This window comes from Scardinius erythrophthalmus (assembly GCF_964197995.2).
Source record: "Scardinius erythrophthalmus genome assembly, chromosome: 20".
NCBI classification, from domain to species: domain Eukaryota; kingdom Metazoa; phylum Chordata; class Actinopteri; order Cypriniformes; family Leuciscidae; genus Scardinius; species Scardinius erythrophthalmus.
In genome coordinates, this window is record NC_138240.1 from 2,054,344 (window position 1) to 2,080,415 (window position 26,072).

Consider the following 26,072-nt stretch of genomic DNA (forward strand, 5'->3'; position numbering starts at 1 on the left):
AACTGTTAGTGTCAAGTAGATAAAAATGTTTAATGCTAAAAAAACTAAAACAGTAAAATTCGCTAAAATATTAAAGACATAAACATGTCTTTAATATTTTAGCGAATTTTACTGTTTTAGTTTTTCTATTAAAATACTGAAGACATTTTTTTCACTACACAAACACATGTAAGAATAATATTAAAAAAAAATCATAAACATGAACCTTTATAATAATACAGTTAAAAATAGCTGTATCTACCTTAATATATTAAAAAAATGAATATGAGAAATAATACGCAGGAAGTATGAATGATGAAGCAAAGTAATTGTTGAATAATTTTGCATGTGCAGGATAGTGAGCTGATCACACTAGTGTCATATTAAAATATAATATTTAAGTGTTGTTTCAAAATGTGGTTCCACTTTATTTTAAGGTGATGTAGTTAGTTACATTGTACTTACTCAAATAAGTACTGACTTACTATAGATATGCACATAATTATGCATAATTTGCTGCTATGACTACATGTTCATACTATAGATTATGCATAATTCACTGTTATACTATAGTAAGTACATGTAACAACGTCACCTTAAAATACAGTTACCCAAAATGTATATTCCAGTGTATAAAAACATGATTTGAGGATATTATATTTAGGGGCGGGGCTTAATCGTCAGGTGATGTATTTATGTATTCATACGCTGTGTTATCTTACCTTGTATTCTGATTACCATTGTTGGTATTACTATAATTGTAACTTCCGTAATATATGGTATACGATATGTTTGTGTTTTTTCATGTGAATATATATAAATATGTAATTGAGAGTTATGATAACGTTAACATTTAAGGAAGCGGCTTCCTTTGTTTTTCTTTTTAACTGCAACAGAGCGTCTGACTTCTTCCCACTCCGTTTCGAATGTTAAAGTAATGTGAATTTAGCTTGTTGTATAGATCGAATCAAATGCTTCTTTATTGCCTTTGTCATATGTCACTATATTGCTCGCAAATAAAATAAAACTTCAGTTTCAATTTTCAATTTCAGGATATGATTTTCTGTGGTAATAATGTTTTAGATTTCGCACACAGAGTTGAACTCGAACCCTGAATGTTCCCTTAAAATCAGATCCCACATGTGAACATGTTCTCCTGTCAACGGCGTAATCTCACCACATGTGACTGTGGAAAACTGCTCTGGAATGTGTGTGTGTGTGTGTGTGTGTGTGTGTGTGTGTGTGTGTGTGTGTGTGTGTGTGTGTGTGTGTGTATGTTTCCAGGTCACTGCTGGGTTTGTATGACAGTAGACCAGAGCCACTCTACAATACAATACAATACACTCATCAGCTGAAAGCTGAAACACACTCGAAAACAACACACACACACACACACACACACCGTACAGGAGTAAACCGTCTGTTCTGTTAGTCCACTCACCCGAGATCCAAACACATCCTGAACTTCTAGAAACACGACAAACAAAAGAGCTTTTCAATCTTACTACTGATTTTTACATAGTTTTAACTGATCGAAATCACTTATTGAACATTTCCGGTTCAAACTGAGCACCAGAATGGGGAAAAAAGATGATTTAAAGGAACAGTTCACTTAAAAATGAAAATTCTGTCATCATTTGCTCACCCTCAAGTTGTTTCAAACCTGAATATCTTTCTTCTGCTGAACACAAATGAAGATATTTTGAAGAATGTCGGTAACCAGACATGGACCCCATTTACTTTCATAGTAGAAAAAAAAATTCTATTGAAGTCAGTGGGGTCCAACAACTGTCTGGTTACTGATATTCTTCGAAATATCTTCATTTGTGTTCAGCAGAAGAAAGAAATTCAGGTTTGAAACATCTTGAGGGTGAGCAAATGATGACAGAATTTTCATTTTTAAGTGAACTGTTCCTTTAAATCAGGGGTGGGGAGCGTTGGTCCAGGAGGGCCACTCTCCTGCAGAGTTTAGTTCCGACCCTAATCAAACATTCACCAGATCTCAGTCCAATAGGGCAGCTTTGGGATGTGGAGGAACGAGAGATTCACATCATGGATGTGCAGCTGACAAATCTGCAGAAACTGAGTGATTCTTTCATGACAATATGGACCAGAATCTCTGAGGAATGTTTCAAGCACCTTGTTGAATCTGTGCCATGAAGAATAAAGGCATTTCTGAAGAGTAAAAGAGGGTCTGACCCGGTGCTAGCAAGGTGTACCTAATAAAGTGGCCGGTAACATTCATCTGAGTTTGGCTAATCTGTAGTGTGCATATATGCATAATATATATATATATAAATATAAAAACATATATACGGTCACACTTTAGTTTAGGTAGCTATTAACTACGACTTTTGCCTCAATAAACTCTTAATTACTGCTTATCAGTAGTTAGTAAGGTAGTTGTTAAATTTAGGTGATGTAGGGATGAAGAATATGATTATGCACAATAAGGCATTAATATGTGCTTTATAAGTATAATAAACAGTCAATATCCTAGTAATATACATGCTAATAAGCAACTACTTAGTAGTGAGAATTGAAAGAGGGTCCGACCCGATACTAGCAAGGTGTACCTAATAAAGTGGCCGGGGAGTTCATAATGATTACAATTCAATTTTAAAATGAACATAGGCTGTCGGCGCCGATAGCCTCGTAGGCAAGTGCGCCGACATATAGCGCTGTTGTGCTTCGGGTGACCTGAGTTCGAGTCCCGGCTCGTGGACCTTTCCCGACTCCATCCCCCCTCTCTCTCCCACCTCGCTTCCTGTCTAGCTACTGTCCTATCCTAATAAAAAATGGCAAAAAAAAAATAAAAAAAAAAGAACATAGGCTATATATACATACAGTTTTTTATATGTTTTTAATTGGGCCCAACACTCCAGCACCAGCCTGTCATTTTATGTCCAGTAAATAAACGTGGCATTTCCATCTAAAGGCTGGTTTGTGTAATAACAGACGAGTGGAGCTGAGCACACGAGCGTATAAAGAGAAAAATATCACAGACATTAAAACCTGTCATTTCGTTTCAGACGAACAGTTTCCAGATGGTAGTTCACCAATTACCCAGAGAACACCACACCGGATCCGCCAGCGTTCACAGAGACAGGTAGAGGGAGAGACCGGAACGACCAAACCGACTTTATAATTGCACTGAATCTATTCTAAGACCATCATTACAATTATGCTCTTATGCAGCACTGCAAAAACATATTATGGGCTTGAGTTGCTTACAGTGGCATGAGCATGTGATAAAAGACACAGATGCTGTGCAATTAATACTTTTATTCATATGATTAATTTATAAATATTAATAATTATAAAGAATAAAGAAAAAACAATTGTTCACCAAAGTTCATTGTATAACTGAATTCATTATCATTATTAATGCCTTAAAGGTCCCATGACATGAAATTTTCACTTTCTGAGGTTTTTTAACATTAATATGAGTTCCCCTAGCCTGTATATGGTCCCCAAGTTTCTAGAAATTTCAATCGGTGTAAATCGAGCTTTTGTTATCTTTCTCTGCCTTTGAGAAAATGGAAGCTCAATCGCGCTGATCTTGAATCTCCTCCTTGTGACGTCATAAGGAGGAATGTTACCTCCCCTGTCTCTGCTTTGCCCGCCCAGAGAATATTTTCCGCACATGAAAAAATGCGCTAGGAAGTAGGAACGCGCGCGCGATTTTAGTTTGTCCACGAGAGATATCATGGCTTTTGCGCGAGCGAAGCATAACACTTGCTCAATAATTGGATGTACAAATGAACACCGAAGGGTTAACACAGAGCTGGGCTTGCTGAACGTCTGAAACTAAAGTCTGGATCACTCTCTTTGGCTCAGCTAACGTTACACACCTCGGAACAGTAAGTCAACTAATGATATATAAGTGTGTTGCTTTACTGTTTATGGTTGCCTAGACTGTTACACGTAGAATGTGTCTGTCACATTAGCTATGCAGCCATGCAGTTTATGTGTGTGAATACACACACTGTAACGCGAGTGTTTTACACTTCTTTGTTATTTGGATAACCGTTTTCCTGTTGGTTATACGGCACGCGCGATATCCGCATTTCAAGATCGCAGAGCTTGATGATGTAATTGTAATAAGATAAATTACAGATGTTACAGATCTCTCATGAAAAGGCAACAGTAGGTTAGCGTTAGCTACATGATAATAACTAAACCATCCGAATAAAGTACCGTATCCAGACATAATATTTTAAACTAACCATTCGGAAACGTCCTGCTGGAGCCGCTGAGTCGTTGCTTCTCCATCCGGATCAGATTCTGGGTCAAACTGAAATGCTTGAACGACTGCGTGTCTTCGTGCCATTGCTATATCCAACGTAAACATGCACGGACCGGTACCGTTGCGCAAGATGGTCAAGGCCACACCCACCCTCCACCTTGCGCCGCCTTTCTCCTCCTCATTAACATTTAAAGCTACAGACACCGAAACGGCCTGTCTGAAGGAAGCTCATTCTGGGACTGGCTTGTAGTGGCTATAATTCTGCACCGAGGCTGAATTTTTTAAAAGAGATTTCAGATACAGTACTAGGGACCACTAAGGCCTATATTAAAGCCTACAAAAAATAGCATGTCATGGGACCTTTAAGAAATTAATTAACTTAAGTATAACACTTTCATACCCTTTGACAAAGTTTTATTATCTTAAAAGTCATGGGCTTGTATTATCTCCGTCTTTCTTTTATAAGTGAGCATCAGGGTTTGTTTGGAGGACATCAGCTGTGTGTCCTTGTGTAGATCTGACCTTTAACTAAAGCATCATATTTAATCTCCTCTAATGCACAAATATAACGTTCTTCTGAGTTTGGCTAATCTGTAGTGTGCGTATATGCATAAAATTTATGACGTTTGCCTCAATAAACTCTTAATTACTGCTTATCAGTAGTTAGTAAGGTAGTTTTAAATTTAGGTATTGGGTAGGATTAAGGGATATAGAATATAATTATGCACAATAAGGCATTAATATGTGCTTTATAAGTACAATAAACAGTCAATATCCTAGTAATATACATGCTAATAAGCAAATACTTAGTGAGAATTGATTTATATATATATATATATATATATATATTTATATACACACTCACTCACTCACACACACACACACACACATTATATATATGTGTGTATATATACTTAATGAAATTTAAAACTTAATAATGTAATGATTTATCCGTTAAATAACATCATTTGATGTGTCAACAACAGCATTCGCAGGTAAAGTAACTTTTTTGTTTGTTTATTGTTTTTGTATTAGGTAATATAGGCTAATAAACCGCTGTAACTAGTTACCAAAAGATCTAGCCTAGTACATGTAAACTGCTAAAAACAAAACAAAAAAACAGTAGTTTTCTGAATATATTCATTCACACATATTCCCTGTAGAAACCAACACAAATTCAATCTTCAGTATTTTATCTCCTTTTCTAAAGCTTCTTTCGCAAGTTCAGACGAAAGCAGTTCCGAAATCAACACACTTCATCTTAAATGTGTCCGTGAGTTCAGTTCTGGATGACCAGTTTTATTAATCTGTAGTTTTTGATGAAATGATGTGCAACTGACCTGCCAGGATGGCTTTTCCAGGATGAGTGAGTTTGGCTTTGCTCGCAGCTCCGCGTTCACGCGTCATCTTCAGTCAAGACTCTCACGAACGCGCGCAGCACTGTTGCTTCCGAGAGCAGCTCGCGATCATAGACTGATGACATGAGACTGCTCTCAGCCAATCAGCAATCAGATCTCACACAGGGGCGGGGCTCGCAGCGCTTTCTCTCTCTCTCTCTCTCTCTCCCTCTCTGCCACGCCCTCGAGAAGAGAAACTCGATTAAGGATCCGAACCGAATCTCAACCCTAAAACTCCTGCACATCATCATCTGATTCTGACTGAGAGAAAATAGCTTTAGATTGTAGTTTGAAATAAGCATAGGGTCCAAGCATCCAAACCTGCAGACATAAATATATAAATAAAATAAATATTCAATTAGCCTATGGAAAAAACATGTGGGGGGAAATATAAAAATAAAGGAAAAAACTTGTATACAATATATTATACATATACATATGTGTGTGTGTGTGTGTGTGTGTGTGTGTGTGTGTGAGAGAGAGTGTGTGTTCACACTGTAGGTTACTATAAACTATGACTTTTGCCTCAAACTCCTAATTACTGCTTATTTATAGTAAGTAAGGTAGTAGTTAAGTTTAGGGTGGATTATGATTAAGAATATGATTATGCACAATAAGGCATTATAAGTACTTAGTTATAAGTAGAATGTGCTTTATAAGTACAGTAATAATAAACAGCCAATATCCAAGTTATATGCATGCTATTAAGCAACTAGTTAGTAGTGAGAACTGGACCCTACACTAAATATATATATATTTATATTTATTTATTTTCCTATTATTTATCTTCAATTTCTGTAGGTTTGGACCTTCATACAGCAGACCTGCAAAAAAACAACAAAAACCCAGATCACTAAATAAAGTGCAACCATTGTTTTGCGTCTCAAGCCAGACTGTTAAACTGAGTGTGAACGATATAAAGGAGCTACTGTTACATTATGCAATAAAATCCAATAAAAGTAAAAACCTACAATGGATTTGTATGTACCATGGTAATACCATGTTTTTGGACATTTATGATGCTAGTCGTAGTTTTGGGGAATTTTAGTTTCTATGAAGTATCGTTAGTTTCTATTCATGTAAATACATGAAAATACATACATAAAGATACAGTACAGTATCATGGTAAATGAAAGTATGAATCATCACTGTACTAGGGAATATAAAATTATTTTCTGCAACATAAACATTGAATCATATCTCTGCCACTATCGTGACACTGAAAGCAAAACTAATCCCAGCTGTGTTTTTCTTCCTGGTACGTTAAACATTGAGAAAGAACCAACATGAATGTGCAATTACCGCAGGAAAAACCCACAAACCCACATTCAACCGGAACAACACAGTGAACTCCAGTGACCTGAGAGACTGAGACAGACAGCAGCGGCACATGAAATGTAAACTTTATTCTTGACTCTTCAATCTGAGTCACTACACATCACTGAGCAACCCAAACATCCTCACTTTTTGTGTTTTTTTGTTTTTTGTGCATATTGTTTTCCTAAAAAAATTAATGTCTCTTTTTACTACAACATTACACAACAGACAGTGCATATGGCTCGCAGTAACACTGATGATCATGCACAACTACACTGACCTAGTAAACATGTCGCGGTCGAGACGGTGTGGGCAGCGTTAAACACACAGACGTTCGCTTGTGATTTTCACATTGTACAACTGAAATTTAGTACCACTTAAAATGTAAACAAAGTTAATACTGGAGAATTAAAAGGATGAGAACAGAAAAAAGAACCAAAGAATTGAGTCTGTCACTAAAAACATGGTACCGTTCACCCTCACTAGTGTTCACACGAACCGGTTGGTTTTAGAGTAGTGTCGTTTATGTTTAGCATCTCTCCTCTCGTCATCAGTGCCATAGAGTTGATCAAATTCAAAGAAAACATAAGTTAACGAGCAGCTTGTTTGTCATGAACAACACGCGTGTTTAAGGAGCGTTTCGTGCGGCGTGTTTGTGTGATTGCTGGGATACAGTTTTCATGCTTCCTGAAAGCAGCAGTCGAGCTTCGGTGTCACAGGCACACGTTTCCCAGAATTCCTAGCGGGAGGAAAGCATGGGACTTAAGGCTGGAGGTTGAAGCCGTACACAGGAGGAGCGAATCCGTAGCTCGGGAAACCCGGCTGGGGTGTGACTGCGGTCTGAGTGCCGTTCAACATCAGCTGTTGCCCTGCACACACACACACACACACACACACACACACATTTACATTAATGAATGGAAGGTTTTAAGTTAATCTGTGATTGATACTACAACACAGGCACTCAGTATCAGGGCAGGTTCTCACACCGGTTTCTGCTGAATTACAATCATATATCAGAAAGCAGGTTAGGCTGACCTGTAGGGGAGAAAACATGCTTTCTTTAAAAGAGAATGGAACAATGCAGGGTTTCAAAAGCTGCCATTTACTGCTAAAAATTAATTAATCATTTGTCCTGGCTCTCAGGTTGGAGTAGTTTCTCAATGATACTGTAATGCACTGGAAGAGTCATTTCAACAGGCTTTCTTGCCACTAACCAATCAGATGAAAGCATGAGGACATACTTCTGCAACAGTCTGTATCCTAGTTTATTAAAAAAAATTAAATAAAAATATTAATATTATAATAATAAGAAGAAGAAGAAAAAGAAATAAAGAACTGCCTAAGTAAATAAATGTTCAATGCATAAATAAATGCATAAAGAAATAAATGCTTTATGCATCAATAAATAAATGCATTAATAAATAAATAAATGCATAAATAAAGTCTGCTTAATGCATCAATAAATAAAGGCTTAATGCATAAATAAATAAATAAATGCATAAATAAATAAATAAATGCATAAAAAATGGTCAAATAAATAAATACATCAATAAATAAATGCATAAATGAATGGACAAATAAATAAATGAATAAATAAATGCATAAACAAATAAATGCTTAATGCATAAATAAATAAATGCTTAATGCATCTATAAATAAATGCATAAATAAATTAATGTTTAATGCATAAATAAATGCATAAACACATTTTATAAATATAATTTACTATTCAAATGTAGTTTAAATGTAAATAAATATAATTGACATATATAATGGTGAATCTACATGGTGTAGATTATTTAAATATTTAAATAACCAGAAACATTATAAACTGACTTTGATGCAACAGTTAGAAGTTATCAGAATATTGCCTAAAACGGATATAATTCATAGCAATAAATTCACATATATGATATCTGTGAATTAAATAATTATTTTTAAGAAACAGAGTCAAGTTTCTGAGCATCAGTTGTTTCCTGTTATGGATTATATTTTGACTCATCAAAGCAAGATCAAATGAGTTTGTTGATCCTGCATTGGACAGGCTTGATCATGAGCGTACCGTAGACTATGGAGGAGGATTCGGGAGACTCGTTTTCAGACGCTCTCTTGTTCTCGTCCTCCTGCAGTTTATCCACCTGTAGGAGATGCAGAAGACGTCAACATCACTGTCAAAGTGTCACCCTGCGTCCTTTCATCCAAACGCCCTGTCCACACACTCATCCACACATAAACCTGAGCTTACCAATCGACATCATCATCATCACTACATGCAAATGCCCAATAATGTCACACATGACATGCAAAAAAATGCTGCATGACAAAATACACTCACATTCACTTAACAGTTGTTTAATGCCTTAATGCATGGTTTTCTGTAAAGCTGCTTTGACACAGTGAAGCGTTAGAGAAACACAATGACTTGTATTCATCATTAGAATATGTGAAATAATATCATAACAGCACAGTGAAAGTAATGAACTCAAACTCTGTTTGTTTGTTGATGTTCCTCTGCTTAGTGTTTGTTCCTCTAACACTTATATTTCATTTCTGTTATGAATTCAGCTTGAACCCCTGAACAAACAGACTCTCTCAGACTCTCTCAGATTCTCTCAGACTCTCTCACACTCTCTCAGATTCTCTCAGACTCTCTCAGACTCTATCAGACTCTATAAGATTCTCTCAGACTCTCTCAGATTCTCTCAGACTCTGTCACACTCTCTCAGACTCTCTCACACTCTCTCAGATTCTCTCAGACTCTCTCAGACTCTCTCAGATTCTCTCAGACTCTCTCAGATTCTCTCAGATTCTCTCAGATTCTCTCAGACTCTGTCACACTCTCTCAGACTCTCTCAGATTCTCTCAGACTCTCTCAGATTCTCTAACACTCTCTCAGACTCTCTCAGATTCTCTTAAACTCTCTCAAACTCTTTCAGATTCTCTCAGACTCTCTCAGATTCTCTCAGACTCTCTCAGACTCTATCAGATTCTCTTAAACTCTCTCAGACTCTTTCAGATTCTCTCAGACTCTCTCAGATTCCCTCAGACTCTCTGATTCTCTCAGACTCTCTCAGATTATCTCAGATTCTCTCAGACTCTCTCAGATTCTCTCAGACTCTCTCTCAGATTCTCTCAGACTCTCTCTTAGATTCTCTCAGACTCTCTCTCAGATTCTCTCAGACTCTCTCTTAGACTCTCTCAGATTCTCTCAGACTCTCTCAGACTCTCTTAAACTCTCTCAGACTCTTTCAGATTCTCTCAGACTCTCTCAGATTCCCTCAGACTCTCTGATTCTCTCAGACTCTCTCAGATTCTCTCAGATTCTCTCAGACTCTCTCTCAGATTCTCTCAGACTCTCTCAGATTTTCCCAGACTCTCCCAGACTGTCTCAGATTCTCTCAGACTCTCTGCTCTGTTGTAACATCTATACTGAAAAACAAAACCTTAAATTTACCTGAACTTCAACATTATTCTGTGCAAGAGCCGCTATTTCCTTTCCGACATGCAATCCTGACTGTGATTATTATCATTAATTATTAAATATTGTTGTATATTGTGGTTAATGGCTTTTTATAAATGCCATAAATTCTGTTTGTAAAACAGAAATAAATATTCAGCCTACTGTATAATATTTGATGGACTTCTAAATGATGAACATGATCTGATAAACCTGTCACACTCGATCTCCTCCAGTCCTTCTGTCTCTGATTGATCATTTACACTCTTTTATCCAGTAAAAGTCTTTTATTGTACAAACATCCTCCTTCAACTCTAGAATAACTATAAACTATAAAGAATAACTTTGATATTGTTAGTAATATTTCAACTGGACTGAAGCAGCTTCGCTTTACTTGATAATCCCGACATCATTTTATTGAAAAATCATGAGTATCAAATATGATCATTAGGCTTTTGAGGAAGGTTTATTTGATCTCTCAAGCAACATTATATTGCATTGCATTATATGTTTTAAAACTACAGAGCTTTGATCATCATCCAAACCATTTAAATATCATCTAACTAAGACATATTATTGGCAGATATTGATATTTATATGCATGTTATGTAAGTATCTGCTGTACTGCTGTAAAGATCCCATTATTTTACATTACAAGCCATCTGAAAATCTTACTTTTTGTCCATATAAATATCAGCATGTGCAGCAAATTGCTCATTTTGTCCTTATACCGGTACGTGCTTTTTCCTTCTTCAGCACGTGCTCCATATTCATACTTTATCATACTATACGACCCATAAAATGCATCAAATATGATACTCAACAAAAAACACATACATTTTTGTACAATTTTTGTTTAAAGGATCAATAAGCAGTTCTGTTTATTTTTTCTGACTCTTATGTCAGGCTTTCCCAGGTTAAATCTAAGAGTGACGTGTTGCCACCTGCAGGTCAAACTGACGTACTGCGTCTTTAAAGAGACCCTGTTATATTAATGAATACTCATTTTAGTCTGGAAAGGTTATGTTTGTCACAGCTGAAAGCGAGTGAGGACTGAACCAGCGAACCACTTTACATCACAATAATTAATCTGAATACATCTGAATAATCCTCTTTCTCACAAACACCCACACACACAAACAAACAAACAGGCTCAATAGAGCTACAGAGCAGTGCATTGTGGGTAATCAAGCAAACTATTGAGGAACCTGGTCTAAAAGAGTGCAGCATCTGAACTCTACATGCGCTAACATCTACTAGAGAAAGAGACAGAACGGGTCAGAGACCTTCACCTGCCCGGATAACTCATCCACCTGAGGAGGAGGAAACTCATGTGAGCTTTAACACAGGCAAAACACGCTTCAAAAGAAGGACTGATGATGATGTACTGACTCAGTACTTTAATTTTGAACAAACAAAAGTTACATAGTGTGCGTTTATCTACATGAGGCTGTTATATCTTCTGATATCTACTCAGATTATGTAAGTTCATTTATGCAAATCAGAACAATATTTTTCCAGGCACTGAAATATTAAGGGTTTAATTTGGGGCGACAGCTTTTAATCTGAACAAATAAATAGAAGTAGAAAACACTTTTTTATATAAGCATAGTGATACACAGAAACATTTGACTAAACTGTAACACTTTTCAATAAGGTTTCATTTGTTAACATTAACATGAACTAACAATGAACAATGTATTTTCTAAAGCATTTATTAATCTTATAAAAATCTAATTGTTCATTGTTTATATTAGATCACAGTGTTACTAACTAATGTTGAAATGAACATTGACTAATATTAATAAATGCTGTAGAAGTATTGTTCATTGTTAGTACAATGTTAACAAATGAAACCTTACATTAAAATGTTACCGACTAAATATTTTACAATTGTCCAAAAAAAAAAACAATGCTGAATATGGACTCAAATGAACAGAAATCTGGGTAACACTATACAATATAGTTGACATTAGTTAACGCAATAACTAACAATGAGAAATATTTTTGTTACAGTATTTATTCATATTTTTTAAATAATACTATAATAAAATAATAATAATAAAATAATACTAACAGATACAACTTTTGATTTTAATAATGTATTAGTAAACGTTGAAATTACCATGAACTAAGATTAATAAACACATTGCTAGTTCAAATGTAGTTAACTAATATCAACAAATAAAACCTTATTGTAAAGTGTTATCGAAAACTGAAATCCATTTTGTGATAACATAAGGATAAATTCATTAAACACATTAATATGGCATACTTGCTGTTCAGAAAGTCTTGTGTATGAAGTAAAATTGATGCTATTATTCCTAAACATCGCAGGGAAAAGACACTATTGTTCCAGTACGTATGAGAAAAGTGTGTCCTGTTTGTGGAGAAAGTGTTTATATAAAAATCATAAAAATCCAGTTGCTGAAACGGCATGTTTATATTAAGGGTCAGACATGAGGAGGAAAAAGGTCATTTGAAAGTAAGTGGACTTGCAATAGAAGTATATGAGCCAGCTTCAGCCTACACCTTTTTTGGTTACTATGTATATATATATTTTTTCTTTACTTTGGAAAATTATCTGTGAGGACCGAAATACATTTTTGTTGAATTGAAATTATTATTATGTTTTTTAATTGAGCCATGTTCCAGCAGTGTGTGTGTGTGTGTGTGTGTGTGTGTGTGTGTGTGTGTGTGTGTGTGTGTGTTTCATACGCACCTTGCTCAGGTACTCCCGCATCACCTGAATGAAGTAAGGCATGGCGAAGTCCATGAGTCCGTGTTTCCAGGCCAGTTCCAGGACCACATCCGGAGCCAGAAGATCATATGAGCTGAAGAGACACGCAGCGAAACACTCACGCTTCCCCTCCTCAACAAACCAGCGCAAGAGATCCTGAGCCTGAGCGCCGTCCTGAGACTCGGCCGCGAACTGCATCGCATCCTGACACACACACACACACACACACACGTGTCACGCCCTGACATATATACTGTAATCATTCTGTTGTAGAAAGAAAGTCATACGGTTTTGTATACGTGAAAGAGGGCAAGTAAATAATGAAAGAATCATTCCTCTACAGACAAAGCAGCAAAAAAAACACATTTATTTATGAAAGTTATGAAAAAATAGGTACTTAATTACATTTTTTTAATGAAAAAATATTATTAAAAAAATGTTTTTCCTTTACAGACAAAAAAAAAAAGAGGGTGGAAAATAGTCACTCAATTATAAAAAAAAAAAACTATGAAAACAAACAAAAACAAAATGTAACATTTCAGTGAGAATAATGTTTTTTTAATTTATTAATAAAGAAAGAATTTTCATTTCTGGGTAAATCATTCCTCAATAGACACAAAGCAACAAAAAAGAAGGTGGAAGATCATTTAATATTAAAATTATTATTAATATAATTATCTAACAAATATTTTAATACATTGTTTAATAAAGCATAAAAGACTAAACAAATAAATAACCATAATAATAATAATAAAAAAATAATCATGAAACCTAGTGTCTTGCATAATTAATATGTTCTATTAAAAGTATAAATAAATGTGTATATATATATATATATATATATATATTGCTTGAAATAAAATAAATATTAACTGAAATAAAATATAAAACAGTGTAAACTTGTTTTATTTCAGCTATAGTTGCCAAACATTTCTCATTTTCATTTAGTTTAACTTGATGTGCTAAAAATGACTAACTTAAAAACATAAACTTTAAATTTAAATAAAAATATATATAAAAAAAAATTAAAATTAAAATGTATTCATATATATATATATATATACATACATACAGGTGAAACTGAAAAATTAGAATATCGTGCAAAAGTTCATTTATTTCAGTAATTCAACTTAAAAGGTGAAACTAATATATTATATAGACTCATTACATGCAAAGTGAGATATTTCAAGCCTTTATTTGTTATAATTTTGATGATTATGGCTTACAGCTTATGAAAACCCCAAATTCAAAATCTCAGAAAATTAGAATATTACATGAAATCAGTTTAAAAAAAAAAAGGATTTTAAATGAGTCTATATAATATAGTTTCACACCTGTTAAGTTGAATTCTTGAAATAAATGAGCTTTTGCATGATATAATTTTTTTTTGAGTTTCACCTGTATATATACGTATACTGTTATTCTCTGTCGGAGTGGTGTGTGTGAGTGTGTTTGTACCTTGTAAAGCTTGTCTTTCTTGCAGAGCTGAATGCTTTGAGCCCAGCGCTGGTTGCTCTTGTAGAGATACGCTGCGATGCGTCTGAACTCGACGAGCTCGTGCGTCTCCAGTCTCTGAGCCAAACCGATGGAGTCGAAGTTATCGTACGCGTCGATGGAGGCGCGCAGACCCTGAGCAGGACAACAGAGGAACACGCTTCACATCCCTGCGCTCTCATGAAGAACAGATGAAGAAGACGAGTGTGTGTACCTGATAGTCCTCCTCCTCCGTCAGCAGGTCGTTGAGCGCCTCGTTCACGGCTCGGTTGTTGTGGCTTTGCACTGATCTGAGATACGGTTTAACCAGCCGTAACTGATTCAGCTGCAAACACAGATCATCACAGCAGGCTTACTCCTCACTACAGTTAAAATCACTACTGTTAACTGAAATACAGCTGAAATAACATACAAATATTACATGGAAAACATTAGGAATGTTGTCGTAGAAACTAACTGAAAAGTCACTAAGTGAACTAATATTTAATTAAAGCAAAATATAACTATTTAAAAGACACAATAACTATTAAAAATGACAAAAGCTCAAAATAAAATTACTAAAAATTTCAACTAAAATTAAAATGAAAACTGAAAATATTTCAAAATGTTAATAACTACTTCAATAGCATATAAATAATACTAAAATAACACTGCATATATATATATATATATATATATATATATATATATATATATAAAATTACTCTACAAGTTCAATTAAACCATAAAAATATGCCGAATATACTTTAGATTTTTTGAATATTTTAAATATGAGGGAAGAACAAAACATTAAAATTTATCTGACAAAATTATTTGACAAAAAAAAGGCAAACTACAACTACAGGTTTTATTTTACTATGCAAAAAAAATGCATGAAAAAAAATCTCACAGGAAAAAGCTATTATTTTTAACTATTTATTAACTGTTTTATTAATTATTAACTATTAACTGTTATTAACTCTCTTGTTTTTGCATGTGTTCATCATTTCCTTTTACATGACAGCCTGGTCAAAAATTAATTATGTCCCACAATTTGATACGTTTCACTGCATTATTATCACAAATAAAACAATCGACTCCAATCACAACTATGCAAAATGCTTACAAAATCTTTAAAAAATGCTAGAATATTTGAATAAAGGGTGAGGAAGATGTGCATTTTTCTAGGCTGGACATCATTTATTAATATATATATATGACGTACCCTGCTGAAGAAGCTGACGGCTCGGCTGTGGTCCAGTCGAGGAGTGAGAACAGACAGCAGATCATTGAGCAGAAGCGGTTTATAGTCCAGATAAAACTGCAGAGATTTATAATACAGCTCCACATTCGCCACCTTCACGAGAGAGACGAGCGAACAGAAGAAAAAATACACATCGATAAAGATCGAAGACACAGAGCAGATGATGTTTCTCCTCATAAAAGACCACAGTAATCTCACATGCGTCCTCTAGAGTTTCAGAAAAGATCATCTCAATGCTTCGAACAACTCAAACATTTCTCATCAAATGCACAATCATTCTACAGCTTCTTACTGCATGACAACTACTGACTCATTTGGGAGAAACATCTGAGACAAAGAAGTAGATATTAACTGAAGCATAACTGAGCATAACTCCATTAAAGCTACAATATGTAAGATTTTTGCAATAAAATATCCAGAAATCACTTGCACAGTGTGATACATTTCCTGCAGTTGTGTCCTTACAATATCCCAAAAGTTCCCAAAGATGTTTAATTTCTGAGAAATTTCAATTTTAAATAACGGCTCGTCCCTGTTCAGCGTGGTCTGTCAATGACGTAATATCCGCGTTATCCCTGGTTTCCGCTCGTACTGCCGTAGTAACCATGGCGACAGACGTGGACGACTGCGTTACGTCTAGCGGCGCGCTCACGCTGTTGTTGTTTCAAACATTATGGACCATAGCAAGAAGACTTTGGGACAGAAGGAGAACTAAAACGAGGATCAATATCAGCGTGCCGTTTTCGAGATGCCGAGAGCTAGCGTCCGCGGCTAACTTCCACTCGACAAAGACGCGCAAATGTACATAAAACTAATCAATGTTATACAGCTCAACATGATGAGATGTTAGAATATGATCAGTGTGTTATTCTAATGTTGATCTCGCTCACTGCTAGTCTCATACTGACAAACTAACACACAGAATAACATTATAACTTTAACACACTCAAATGCAGTTTAGTGTGATAGTGTAGAGCGAGTGAAACAGCGCACACGTTTGATTCTTCTAATAAACTGACCAGTGTGAGTATTATTCAGCTCTTGCGTTCGGTAGAATGAGATGTCCTCATCTCTTTATATCCGCGGGACTCGCGTGTGGCGCTGAGATCTGTCTCTCATTAGCACTCGCGCTCTGCTTCATTCACAGTCATGTTAAACACATCAGTGTATTCACTCATCCATAAACATTATTAGATCCATCGGCATGACGACAAGTTCATAATTCCGCTTATACGTCATCAACCGACACTTTGTTAATGTAAGAGGTTAGCAACCCCTAGCTACGAAAAAAATTACATATTGTAGCTTTAAGCCATGAAAGAGCAACATTTCATCAAAGTGTGTGTTTGTTCATTTGCATGCACATTTATGCATTTGACAAACACTTTTATCCAATGTGACTGCATTCATGTTCATTTTTCACTCTCCCTGGAAAAGGAAGCCATGACCGTGACGCTGCTCTATAGTTTGATCTACAGGATTATATTCACCTTGCTGATGAGCTCTTTGAAGGAAGCGTCTCTCCAGGCGTCTGTCGGGTGTTTCATCATCGTTATGATGGCATTGTCAAACTCCTCGTATTTATCGTACAGGAGCACAAGCTCCGCCCACAGATGAGCCTGTTCAGCCGCTCGTAACACCTGACCAATCACAAGACAGCGCATCATAAACACAACTGACCTTGACACAAAGCATGACTTTCCAACACAATTTATAGTCTTATATATATATATATATATATATATATATATATATATATATATATATATATAATAAGAAAAAATATGACAATTATATATAATTACAATAAAATATAATATATTTTATCAAATAAATTAATAAATAATATCTTATGAAGGATCATGTGACACTGAAGACTGGAGTAATGATGCTGAAAATTCAATCACAGGAATAAATTACATTTTTCTATATAGTAAAATGTAATTTATTCCTGTGATTGAATTGTCAGCATTATTACTCCAGTATATATATTCAGATAAAAAAAGCAATTTTAAACTGTAATACTATTTCAATGTTTTACATTTTTTCCTGTATTTTTGATCAAATAAACGCAGTCTTGGTGAGCAGAAGAGACTTCTTTCTGAATCATTAGCATCTTACTGACACCAATCTTTTGAGCAGTAGTGTAGATATAACAGGCAAACCAACTTTACAATATTACAAACAAACGTCACAATATTAAAACACACAAAAAACGAATCAAAAAAGGAAATGAAAAAAAAAAATGTGATGTGTGATGTTCCTGCAGTGCTAATGTTGAGGCTTGGATGACCGACTGGATACTTATCAGCATTTAAAAAAAATATTGCTTTGAAAGTTTTTCATTCATGCATTAGCCAGACGCTTTTATTATGGAAGCTTGTTTCCGCCACAGAATAAAACATTTTAAAAGATAATTGCAACATTTTATCTCACAATTGCGAGTTTACATCTCACAAATCTGACTTTATTTCTCAGAATTGCGAGATATAAAGTCCGAATTGCGTGAAATAAAGACGCAATTGCGTGTTATAAAGTCAGAATTACGTCTTATAAAGTCAGAATTCAGATTTTCTTTCTCGCAATTGTGACTTTATATCACGCAATTCTGACATCTTTTCTCAGAATTGTGAGATATAAAGTCCAATTCTAAGAATTTTTTTTACCTCAGAATAGTTTATATCTCGCAATTCTGACTTTATAACACGCAATTGCGAATTTATATCATGCAATTCTGACTTTATATCTCCCAATTGCGTATTATAAAGTCAGAATTGCGAGATATAAACATGCAATTCTGAGGAAAAAAGTCAGAATTTCAAGTATATTTCTCGCAATTGCGAGTTTATATCTCATAATTCTGACTTTATAACACACAATTGCGACTTTATATCACGCAATTTTGACTTAGTAACACACAATTGCGACTTTATATCACGTAATTTTGAGATAAAAAGTCAGAATTGTGAGATGTAAACTTGCAATTTGTGAGAGAAAAAGTCAGAATTGTGAGATTAAAAAGTCGCAATTACCTTTTTTTATTTTTCACTCTGTGGTGGAAACAAGCTTCCATATTTTATCCAGACGCTTATATAGGTTTACATTTGATCAGTTCATGCATTTCCTGGGAATCAAACCCATGATCTGAACTCTCTCCCCCGATCACTCTGTTGTGTTAATACTATTTCTGAATTTAAAACTACGCTCAAAACTCACTTATTTTCTGAATGTTACCATTCTTAAAGGGGGGGTGAAATGCTCATTTTCACTCAATCTCCTGTTAATCTTGAGTACCTATAGAGTAGTATTGCATCCTTCATATCTCCAAAAAGTCTTTGTTTAGTTTTATTATATTTATAAGAGAAAATAGGCTGTACCGAGTCTTTCCGGAAAAAAACGAGCGTCTGGAGGCGGGCCGTGTGGGCGAAGCCAGAGCCATAGAGAGAATCCGTCGATCTGGGCTTTGTTTATAAAACATTCATCGTCGAAATGCAGGGAACAAACAGTCTACACAACTCGTTTCTGCATCCACTGTTCCTAACGCTGGGTTCTTTGGTAAGCTTTCCCTCACCAAAAACACTTTGGAGACACTATGCAGCGCTGCCGATGATTTCCTGTTGAAGCGCGTTGAGGTGCGCGGTCGCGCTTTTCCGGGAGAAATGCTCATATAAGGAGTTCCACTCTGGTCTACGTCATTAGATCCACGGTCAAAAAAAAAAACAGCCGAAACTTGTACCAACCCGGAAGTAAGATTTTCGGCACAGAAATTCTCCGTTATTCGTCCAAAATATTTTTAAAAAACTTTGGCCATGTTAAGCATGAGAATCCATCTCTTTAACACTGTAAACAACTCTGAATACATGAAACACCATTGTACCCCCCCTTTAAGTTGTATTACATTTCGTTGTGTCTGATTGTATTCTGCTGGCCCATCTACATCATTCTCCTTTACTGTACTTTTACTCTCGTCTACCTACTGTTGTTTTGTTTGTTATCATTGTCAATTGCCATTATTGTTGCTTGTTCACTGTAAAGTGTCCTTGAGCCCTGGAAAGGCGCTATATAAATAAAACGTATTATTATTATGATCTTGCTGTACCACACTCACACTTTGAGAAACGCGTCAGTACCTTTGGGATGTTGACTCGAGACCAGAAGAGCTCCAGATGTTCTCTCATCCTCTGGGGTTTGTATTTGGAGTAGAGGATGGCCAGCTCAGTGAACATGCCCATGTGAGCGCGCTCCAGCCCTAACGCCGCCTCCAACAGCACGATCAGCTCCTCGAAATACCCACGATCCTGAGACACACAGAGAGGAGACGTCAGAGAACCTGCACTGATGTCATCCAGACTGAGCTGATGATGATGATGATGATGAAGGTCGTTCACCTGGTAGTAGTTAATGAGCTCCTCCAGTTCATCAGCATGAGTGACGATGTGAAGGCCGGAGATCTGCGCTAACCGGAACTCCTCTCCATCCACACACGCAAAACACACCTAAACACCAACATTAGACTTTACATGACTATTGTGATTTCAATGAGGACAGAATAATTACAATGCAACATTTTTCTAAATGTCATAATCATTTTTAGCGCAATTTTCCACCGGACAAAATTGCAATTGTTAACTCATGATTTCTGTTCTGTCTGTGTGCACCAATCTTGCACTTCTATCTACTCCTCAACCAGACCACCTAGAGACTTCGGGTTTTCGGCATTATGTTAAGGAAGGTCTAATCTCGGGAACGCACAAAAAATATCCAGGAAAAGATTTACTATCTCTTAGTGTTGTGATCCCATGACGTGAGAAAATTGCGCTAAAACACTCACTGAGTTTTTATTACTTGTTTAACAAGTATTCATTACTTCAATGAGCTCATTGTTTCTGCCTTTAATTTAATTTTTTTAAATTAATACATTTTTAGCTAACTGTGATTTGTATATGTACATTTCTGAAATACATAATTTACCTCTGATAACAGATCACTCTAAATTGTAATATGGACTCATGCACTTTCTGTAAAGCTGCTTTGAAATGATGTGAAAAGTGCTTTACAAATAAATGTGAATTGAATTGAATTGAGAAGGTGAGAAGGTGCATCAGGAAACTGAGCCATGAAATCAAAATTAACAATTCATATTTTTTATGGAATATTGCAGTTTTTATTATAAATGAGTTATCTGTGCACATCATCATTGTGTTAAATTCATGTTCCTGGTGATCTTGAATCAGAATAAGTTCCTCTTGCAGAATCTCTTCTCTTCTCTGATGATGTGGGCGGGGCAACCTGTCACTCACATGAGATCAGCCAATAGCAAACCACAACCATCCAATCAATTCCACACGGACAAAATCAAGCCCCGCCCACATTTGTTCTTGTTCCAGAAGCATTTAATTGTATATATGAAACAATAGAGGAAATGCATTGACGTCACTTTCCGGCCAGATCACACTCCCTCAGCCGGAAGTGGCAGAAGAGCTGCGGAGTGACTGGAGTTAACAGGGGAAACTGTGAAAACGCAAGTGAAACGAGGGATTATCCGTTTAAACTAAAGATTGGACTCGATATAAAGTTCCTTACAACTTACCAAAGATCCAGTGATCCGTGGATAATGACATGCAGACAGAAATTGTGTTTCCTGACATTTATATGAGCCTGATTTCAACGCCGAGGAAATACATAAAGCAAATTTGCCAGTGAACGCTTTATATAAATACAATATAAGTCTAAATCAATATCACTCATATCAATGTTATATATATCATCTTATTGTCCAGCCTTAAAACTTGTCAGCGTTTATTTAAAATCATCCAATTATGCAGAATATAAGATTGTAAATATTTAATTGATGAGTTGTCAATACAATACTGTACCAATACAATATATAGGCGATGATTTTAGACACAAAATAATAACTAAAAAAATCCACCTTTCTCTGCCTGGATCCAGTTGTTTCTGTGATCCATTTGCTTCTCTGCTCTTTATCTTTCGGCAGTCTGTAAAAATATACCTCCGATTTCTCGTCAAATCTAGTTGTGCAGTCAATCTCAAAACTCTTTCCTGTTTTAGATGTGTTTTGTGTGTTTTTCGTGGCATTCACGCTAAAAACAAATGCTGCCACTCAGTGTTTCTGCCACTCAGTGTGTGTGACCGCAGTCACTCCGGCCGCCGGTGACGTCACACGCATACACACTATAAGGAAGAAAAAACTTGTGCAACTTTAAAGACACTCCTGTGATCATCTCACCTCTTTCCAGGTGCGAGTGCAGCTGGCCTTGCGTGCGCTGTCGACGGCCGCCTGAAACTCTCCGAGGTGAACGAGCGTAGACGCCAGACGAGCGAAATTAGACACGTTATTAAAGAGCAGACGGGCGGCTTCAAACATGCCGTCTTCGTAACACCTCTCGCCAACCTGCAGACAGAAACATGTTACTGGACACACGTGATGTCATGACAGACCTCAAAACACACGCTCTGCTATCGTAACAATCATGTTGAGTTCAAATATATTATAGATTAATAGATGGACAATAGATAGGTAATAGTGTAAATTCTTAAGATTATTTATTACGGTTTGCATTAGGGATGCACCAAAAATTAAGTCAAAGGGTTCAAAGGGAAAATAGGATTACTTAATTTTAATTAAATAATTTAAATAATAATTTTACAGATATTCATTATTACATATAAATTATATAATATATATATATATACACTGTATATATTTATACACACATATATTTATGTACACACACAATATATTATATTAATATTTGCTCATGCTTTCGATTTATTATAAATTTAATTAATATTTGCTCATGTTTTCGATTCAATAATATATTTTATATTAAGTTGTGTGAAGATTTACACCGTAATATTACTGTAAAATTAATTAATATTGTTATTTGTTCAGATTTTATTACTTTAAGCAGTGTGTAAAGACATGCTAAACAAGAAATACAATACGGTTAATATGTATTACTACAGGATGTATTTAATACAGCATATTTAATAATGTTTTTATATATATATATATATATATATATATATATATATATATATATATATATATATGATTATTATATCATTAAATATAAATGTATTTAATATTACTACAGATAAATTTACTATATATTTATAAAGAAATGTATATATATATATATATGAAGAGTTCAGATGCAAAAGCCTCTAAGTGCCATCTGAAATGTTCTTCTTGAATGATCATTTTTATCAAGCTCATACATTTAAGTTCAGTAATTTCACTTAAATAGCAATGAAAATGACCTATGAATTGTCATTTAAGTGAAATTACTGAACTTAAATGTACGAGCTTGATAAAAATGATCATTCTAGAAGAAAATTTCAGATGGCACTTAGAGGCTTTTGCATCTGAACTCTTAATATATATCAAATATTATTACTTTTAACATTGTTTAATGGGATTCTAAAACAAAAAACAGTATGATGTTGAAATATTTTTATAGGCTAGTTATTCCAAAAAAAAAAAAAAATACATTTCGGTTTCAAGAACATTTATTTTGGTGCATCACTAGACTGCACGTGTAAAGCTGCGTACTGTACTGTACCTGCTGTATGTGAGCGTTGTTTGGGCCGTTGATGAAGTCCTCCAGCTCAGTGAGACGGTTTGTTTTAGCCAGCGCAAAGATGAGCTCCGTCTCGACGTAAGACTCTCTGGCTTTACTCCTCGCCATCTGAAGAAACTTCACCAGATCCTCCCAGTTACCTATTAAAACAGACATTTATCATATTATATTATGCTCAGGAAATTTATTCTGTGAAATAATGAGGATATATCACATAATACATGATTTTTCATGACATTTAAAAGAGAGTTTGATGTACTATGTGAAAAATTATAACATTTACGACTCAAAATATCCTCCCTACTCATGAAAAACTACATTTGGACTGTTTTTTAATTTTACTACTATTATAAGTGGACTAAAAGGAAAATATAAGATGCAACAAAAAGTGTAGAAAATTGCACATTTAATAAATCAGCATAAGTATAATAATGAGACAGCCACATATAAATATCAGATTGATGTGCGGCATATTATAGAAGCTTTTCAGCAATCAAAGCCATTAAAGTCACCATGAAATCAAAATGGACAATTCATATTATTTATTATTTATTGTAAATGATTTATCATTATTGTTTTAAATTCATGTTCCTGGTGATCTTGAATCAGAATAAGTTCCTCTTGCAGCGTCTCTTCTCTTCTCTGATGATGTGGGCGGGGCAACCTGTCACTCACATGAGATCAGCCAATAGCAACCCACAACCATCCAATCAATTCCACACGGACAAAATCAAGCCCCGCCTACATTTGTTCTCGTTCAAGAAGCGTTTCACTCAGATATACGACACAATAGAGAATAAAAGACCATCTCAATGTCAGTTTCATGCTTTAAGGTGGTTTTAGGACGGATCATCTCACCGTTCTTACTGGCGGCATCCACCACCTCCATGTACGCCGACGGCTCTCCGGCTTTGATGTACGAGTCGATGGCTTCTTTAACCAGATCTCTCTGAAGCTGAGCCTGAGCGAGCTGACTCCACACCGACCCCTCACCACACCGCTCCGCAAACTCATACGCCCGGTCCAGATTCCCGATGTGCTCGATCAGAACCTGCGATCAGAACCTGTCAATCCAGACGGCCGTGTGCCGGTGATCATGTGATCGTGTGTTTGCGCACCTGTATCGCTGAGGTGTTGACTTCAAACTTCTTGAAGATGGAGAAGGCCTCTTCGTACAGCTCGTTGCTGATGGCGATGTTGGCGATGTCAGGAGCGTCGTAGTTGTCCAGGCGGTTGATGTACTCCATGACCCGCGTACGGTCCGCTTTAATGGCCGTCAGTATCAGCAGGTTCTGCAGGTTTCTGATGCATAAAGACACGTTTACAGTCGACATTCAAAGTATATTTGCATATATCAAATATATTGCATATATTTGATTATATGCATAATCGACATCAGCAAACTAGATCAATCCCATTAAAATATAATATAATATAATATATTAGAATATCTACATGTATTCATTTAGCAGATGCTTTTATCCAAAGCTTCTTACAAATGAGGGATGTCATTAATCATATTTAAATTAAATAAAATAAAACTAAAATAGATTCCATTATGATAATATAACAATAATAGGTTACACTTTATTTCAAGGTGTCATTGTTACAGTGTAATTATATATTTAGGTACTGAGTAATATTAAGCAACTACATGTACTTACTATAGGGTTAGGGTAGGATTAGGGTTTGGTTGAGGGTTAGTTGCATGTAATTATGCATAATTTACTGTTATTACTATGGTAAGTACAAGTAACATATGTTACAAGGACACTGTAAAATAAAGTGTTACCCAATAATATAATATAATAATTTACATGCATTCATTTAGCAGATGCTTTTATTCACAGCACTTACAAATGAGAAACAAAAAAAACAATCTAATTGAATGTATTATAAACGTAATAATATAATATAACAATGTAATGTATTACATTTATTCTTTTAGCAGATGTTTTTATTCAAAGCTACTTGCGAATTAAAAATACAAAAAAGCTATTAATCATCTAATAACATAACATTATGTCATATAATATAATATAATTAGTGCTGTCAAATCGATTAATCACAATTAATCACCTCTAACATAAAAGTTTGTGTTTAAATAAAAATATGTGTGTGTACATATTATTATATTAATATACGGTATATTATACTGTACATATGTGACACACACACACAACCACACATATATATACAGTCTCTACATACAGTATTTATACACATATATATTATATAAACACAAAAATATTCAGTCAATCAGGAATTTATCAGTATTTGTCAAAATACGAATATTTAATTTACACATTTCTTTAGATTTTTGCTATGTATTTTATTCATTATATATTTAATTCTGACCATTACATAAAAACGTCATCTTGTCTCCAGCATAACATGAATGAATGATCAAGCGGTGCGACACAGACTGACCTGTGTTCACTAAATATGGAGTTCTCCAGAACTATTTTCTCCAGGAGTTCGATGAGCTCGTTGGGCAAATCCGCCGTCATGAACGCCTTCACCGTCACAGACACTTCCTCGGGATCCTGCGTCTCAGGTAGAGCGGTCTGAACCACCTGTGCACAC

At 35.3% G+C, this 26,072-nt stretch overlaps 2 protein-coding genes across 4 annotated transcripts in view; both read right to left on the bottom strand.

Moving 5' to 3' along the window:
• LOC308680906 (tricarboxylate transport protein B, mitochondrial) overlaps positions 1–5,653 on the bottom strand; it is a gene marked incomplete at its 3' end in the record, with an annotated part of 23,494 nt that extends 17,841 nt beyond the window's left edge. Inside the window, exon 1 of the mRNA XM_081349354.1 lies at positions 5,569–5,653. Within this exon, the coding sequence (XP_081205480.1) occupies positions 5,569–5,635 (67 nt within the window). The 5' untranslated portion in view covers positions 5,636–5,653. The remainder of the gene's footprint in view (positions 1–5,568) is intronic.
• A 1,357-nt stretch (positions 5,654–7,010) lies between these two features.
• Positions 7,011–26,072, bottom strand: part of cltcl1 (clathrin, heavy chain-like 1) — a 57,633-nt gene continuing 38,571 nt past the window's right edge. For 2 of the 3 annotated variants that reach the window (XM_081349131.1, XM_081349130.1), the window contains 15 exons: positions 25,917–26,062; positions 24,605–24,788; positions 24,345–24,537; positions 23,469–23,626; positions 22,130–22,294; positions 20,268–20,375; positions 20,010–20,177; positions 17,370–17,519; positions 15,841–15,972; positions 14,851–14,961; positions 14,601–14,771; positions 13,125–13,346; positions 11,689–11,715; positions 9,008–9,083; positions 7,011–7,811 (listed from right to left, as the gene is read on the bottom strand). In XM_081349131.1, the coding sequence (XP_081205257.1) occupies positions 7,705–7,811; positions 9,008–9,083; positions 11,689–11,715; positions 13,125–13,346; positions 14,601–14,771; positions 14,851–14,961; positions 15,841–15,972; positions 17,370–17,519; positions 20,010–20,177; positions 20,268–20,375; positions 22,130–22,294; positions 23,469–23,626; positions 24,345–24,537; positions 24,605–24,788; positions 25,917–26,062 (2,118 nt within the window). In that variant the 3' untranslated portion in view covers positions 7,011–7,704. The remainder of the gene's footprint in view (positions 7,812–9,007; positions 9,084–11,688; positions 11,716–13,124; positions 13,347–14,600; positions 14,772–14,850; positions 14,962–15,840; positions 15,973–17,369; positions 17,520–20,009; positions 20,178–20,267; positions 20,376–22,129; positions 22,295–23,468; positions 23,627–24,344; positions 24,538–24,604; positions 24,789–25,916; positions 26,063–26,072) is intronic. The other variant, XM_081349129.1, reaches the window with a different exon arrangement.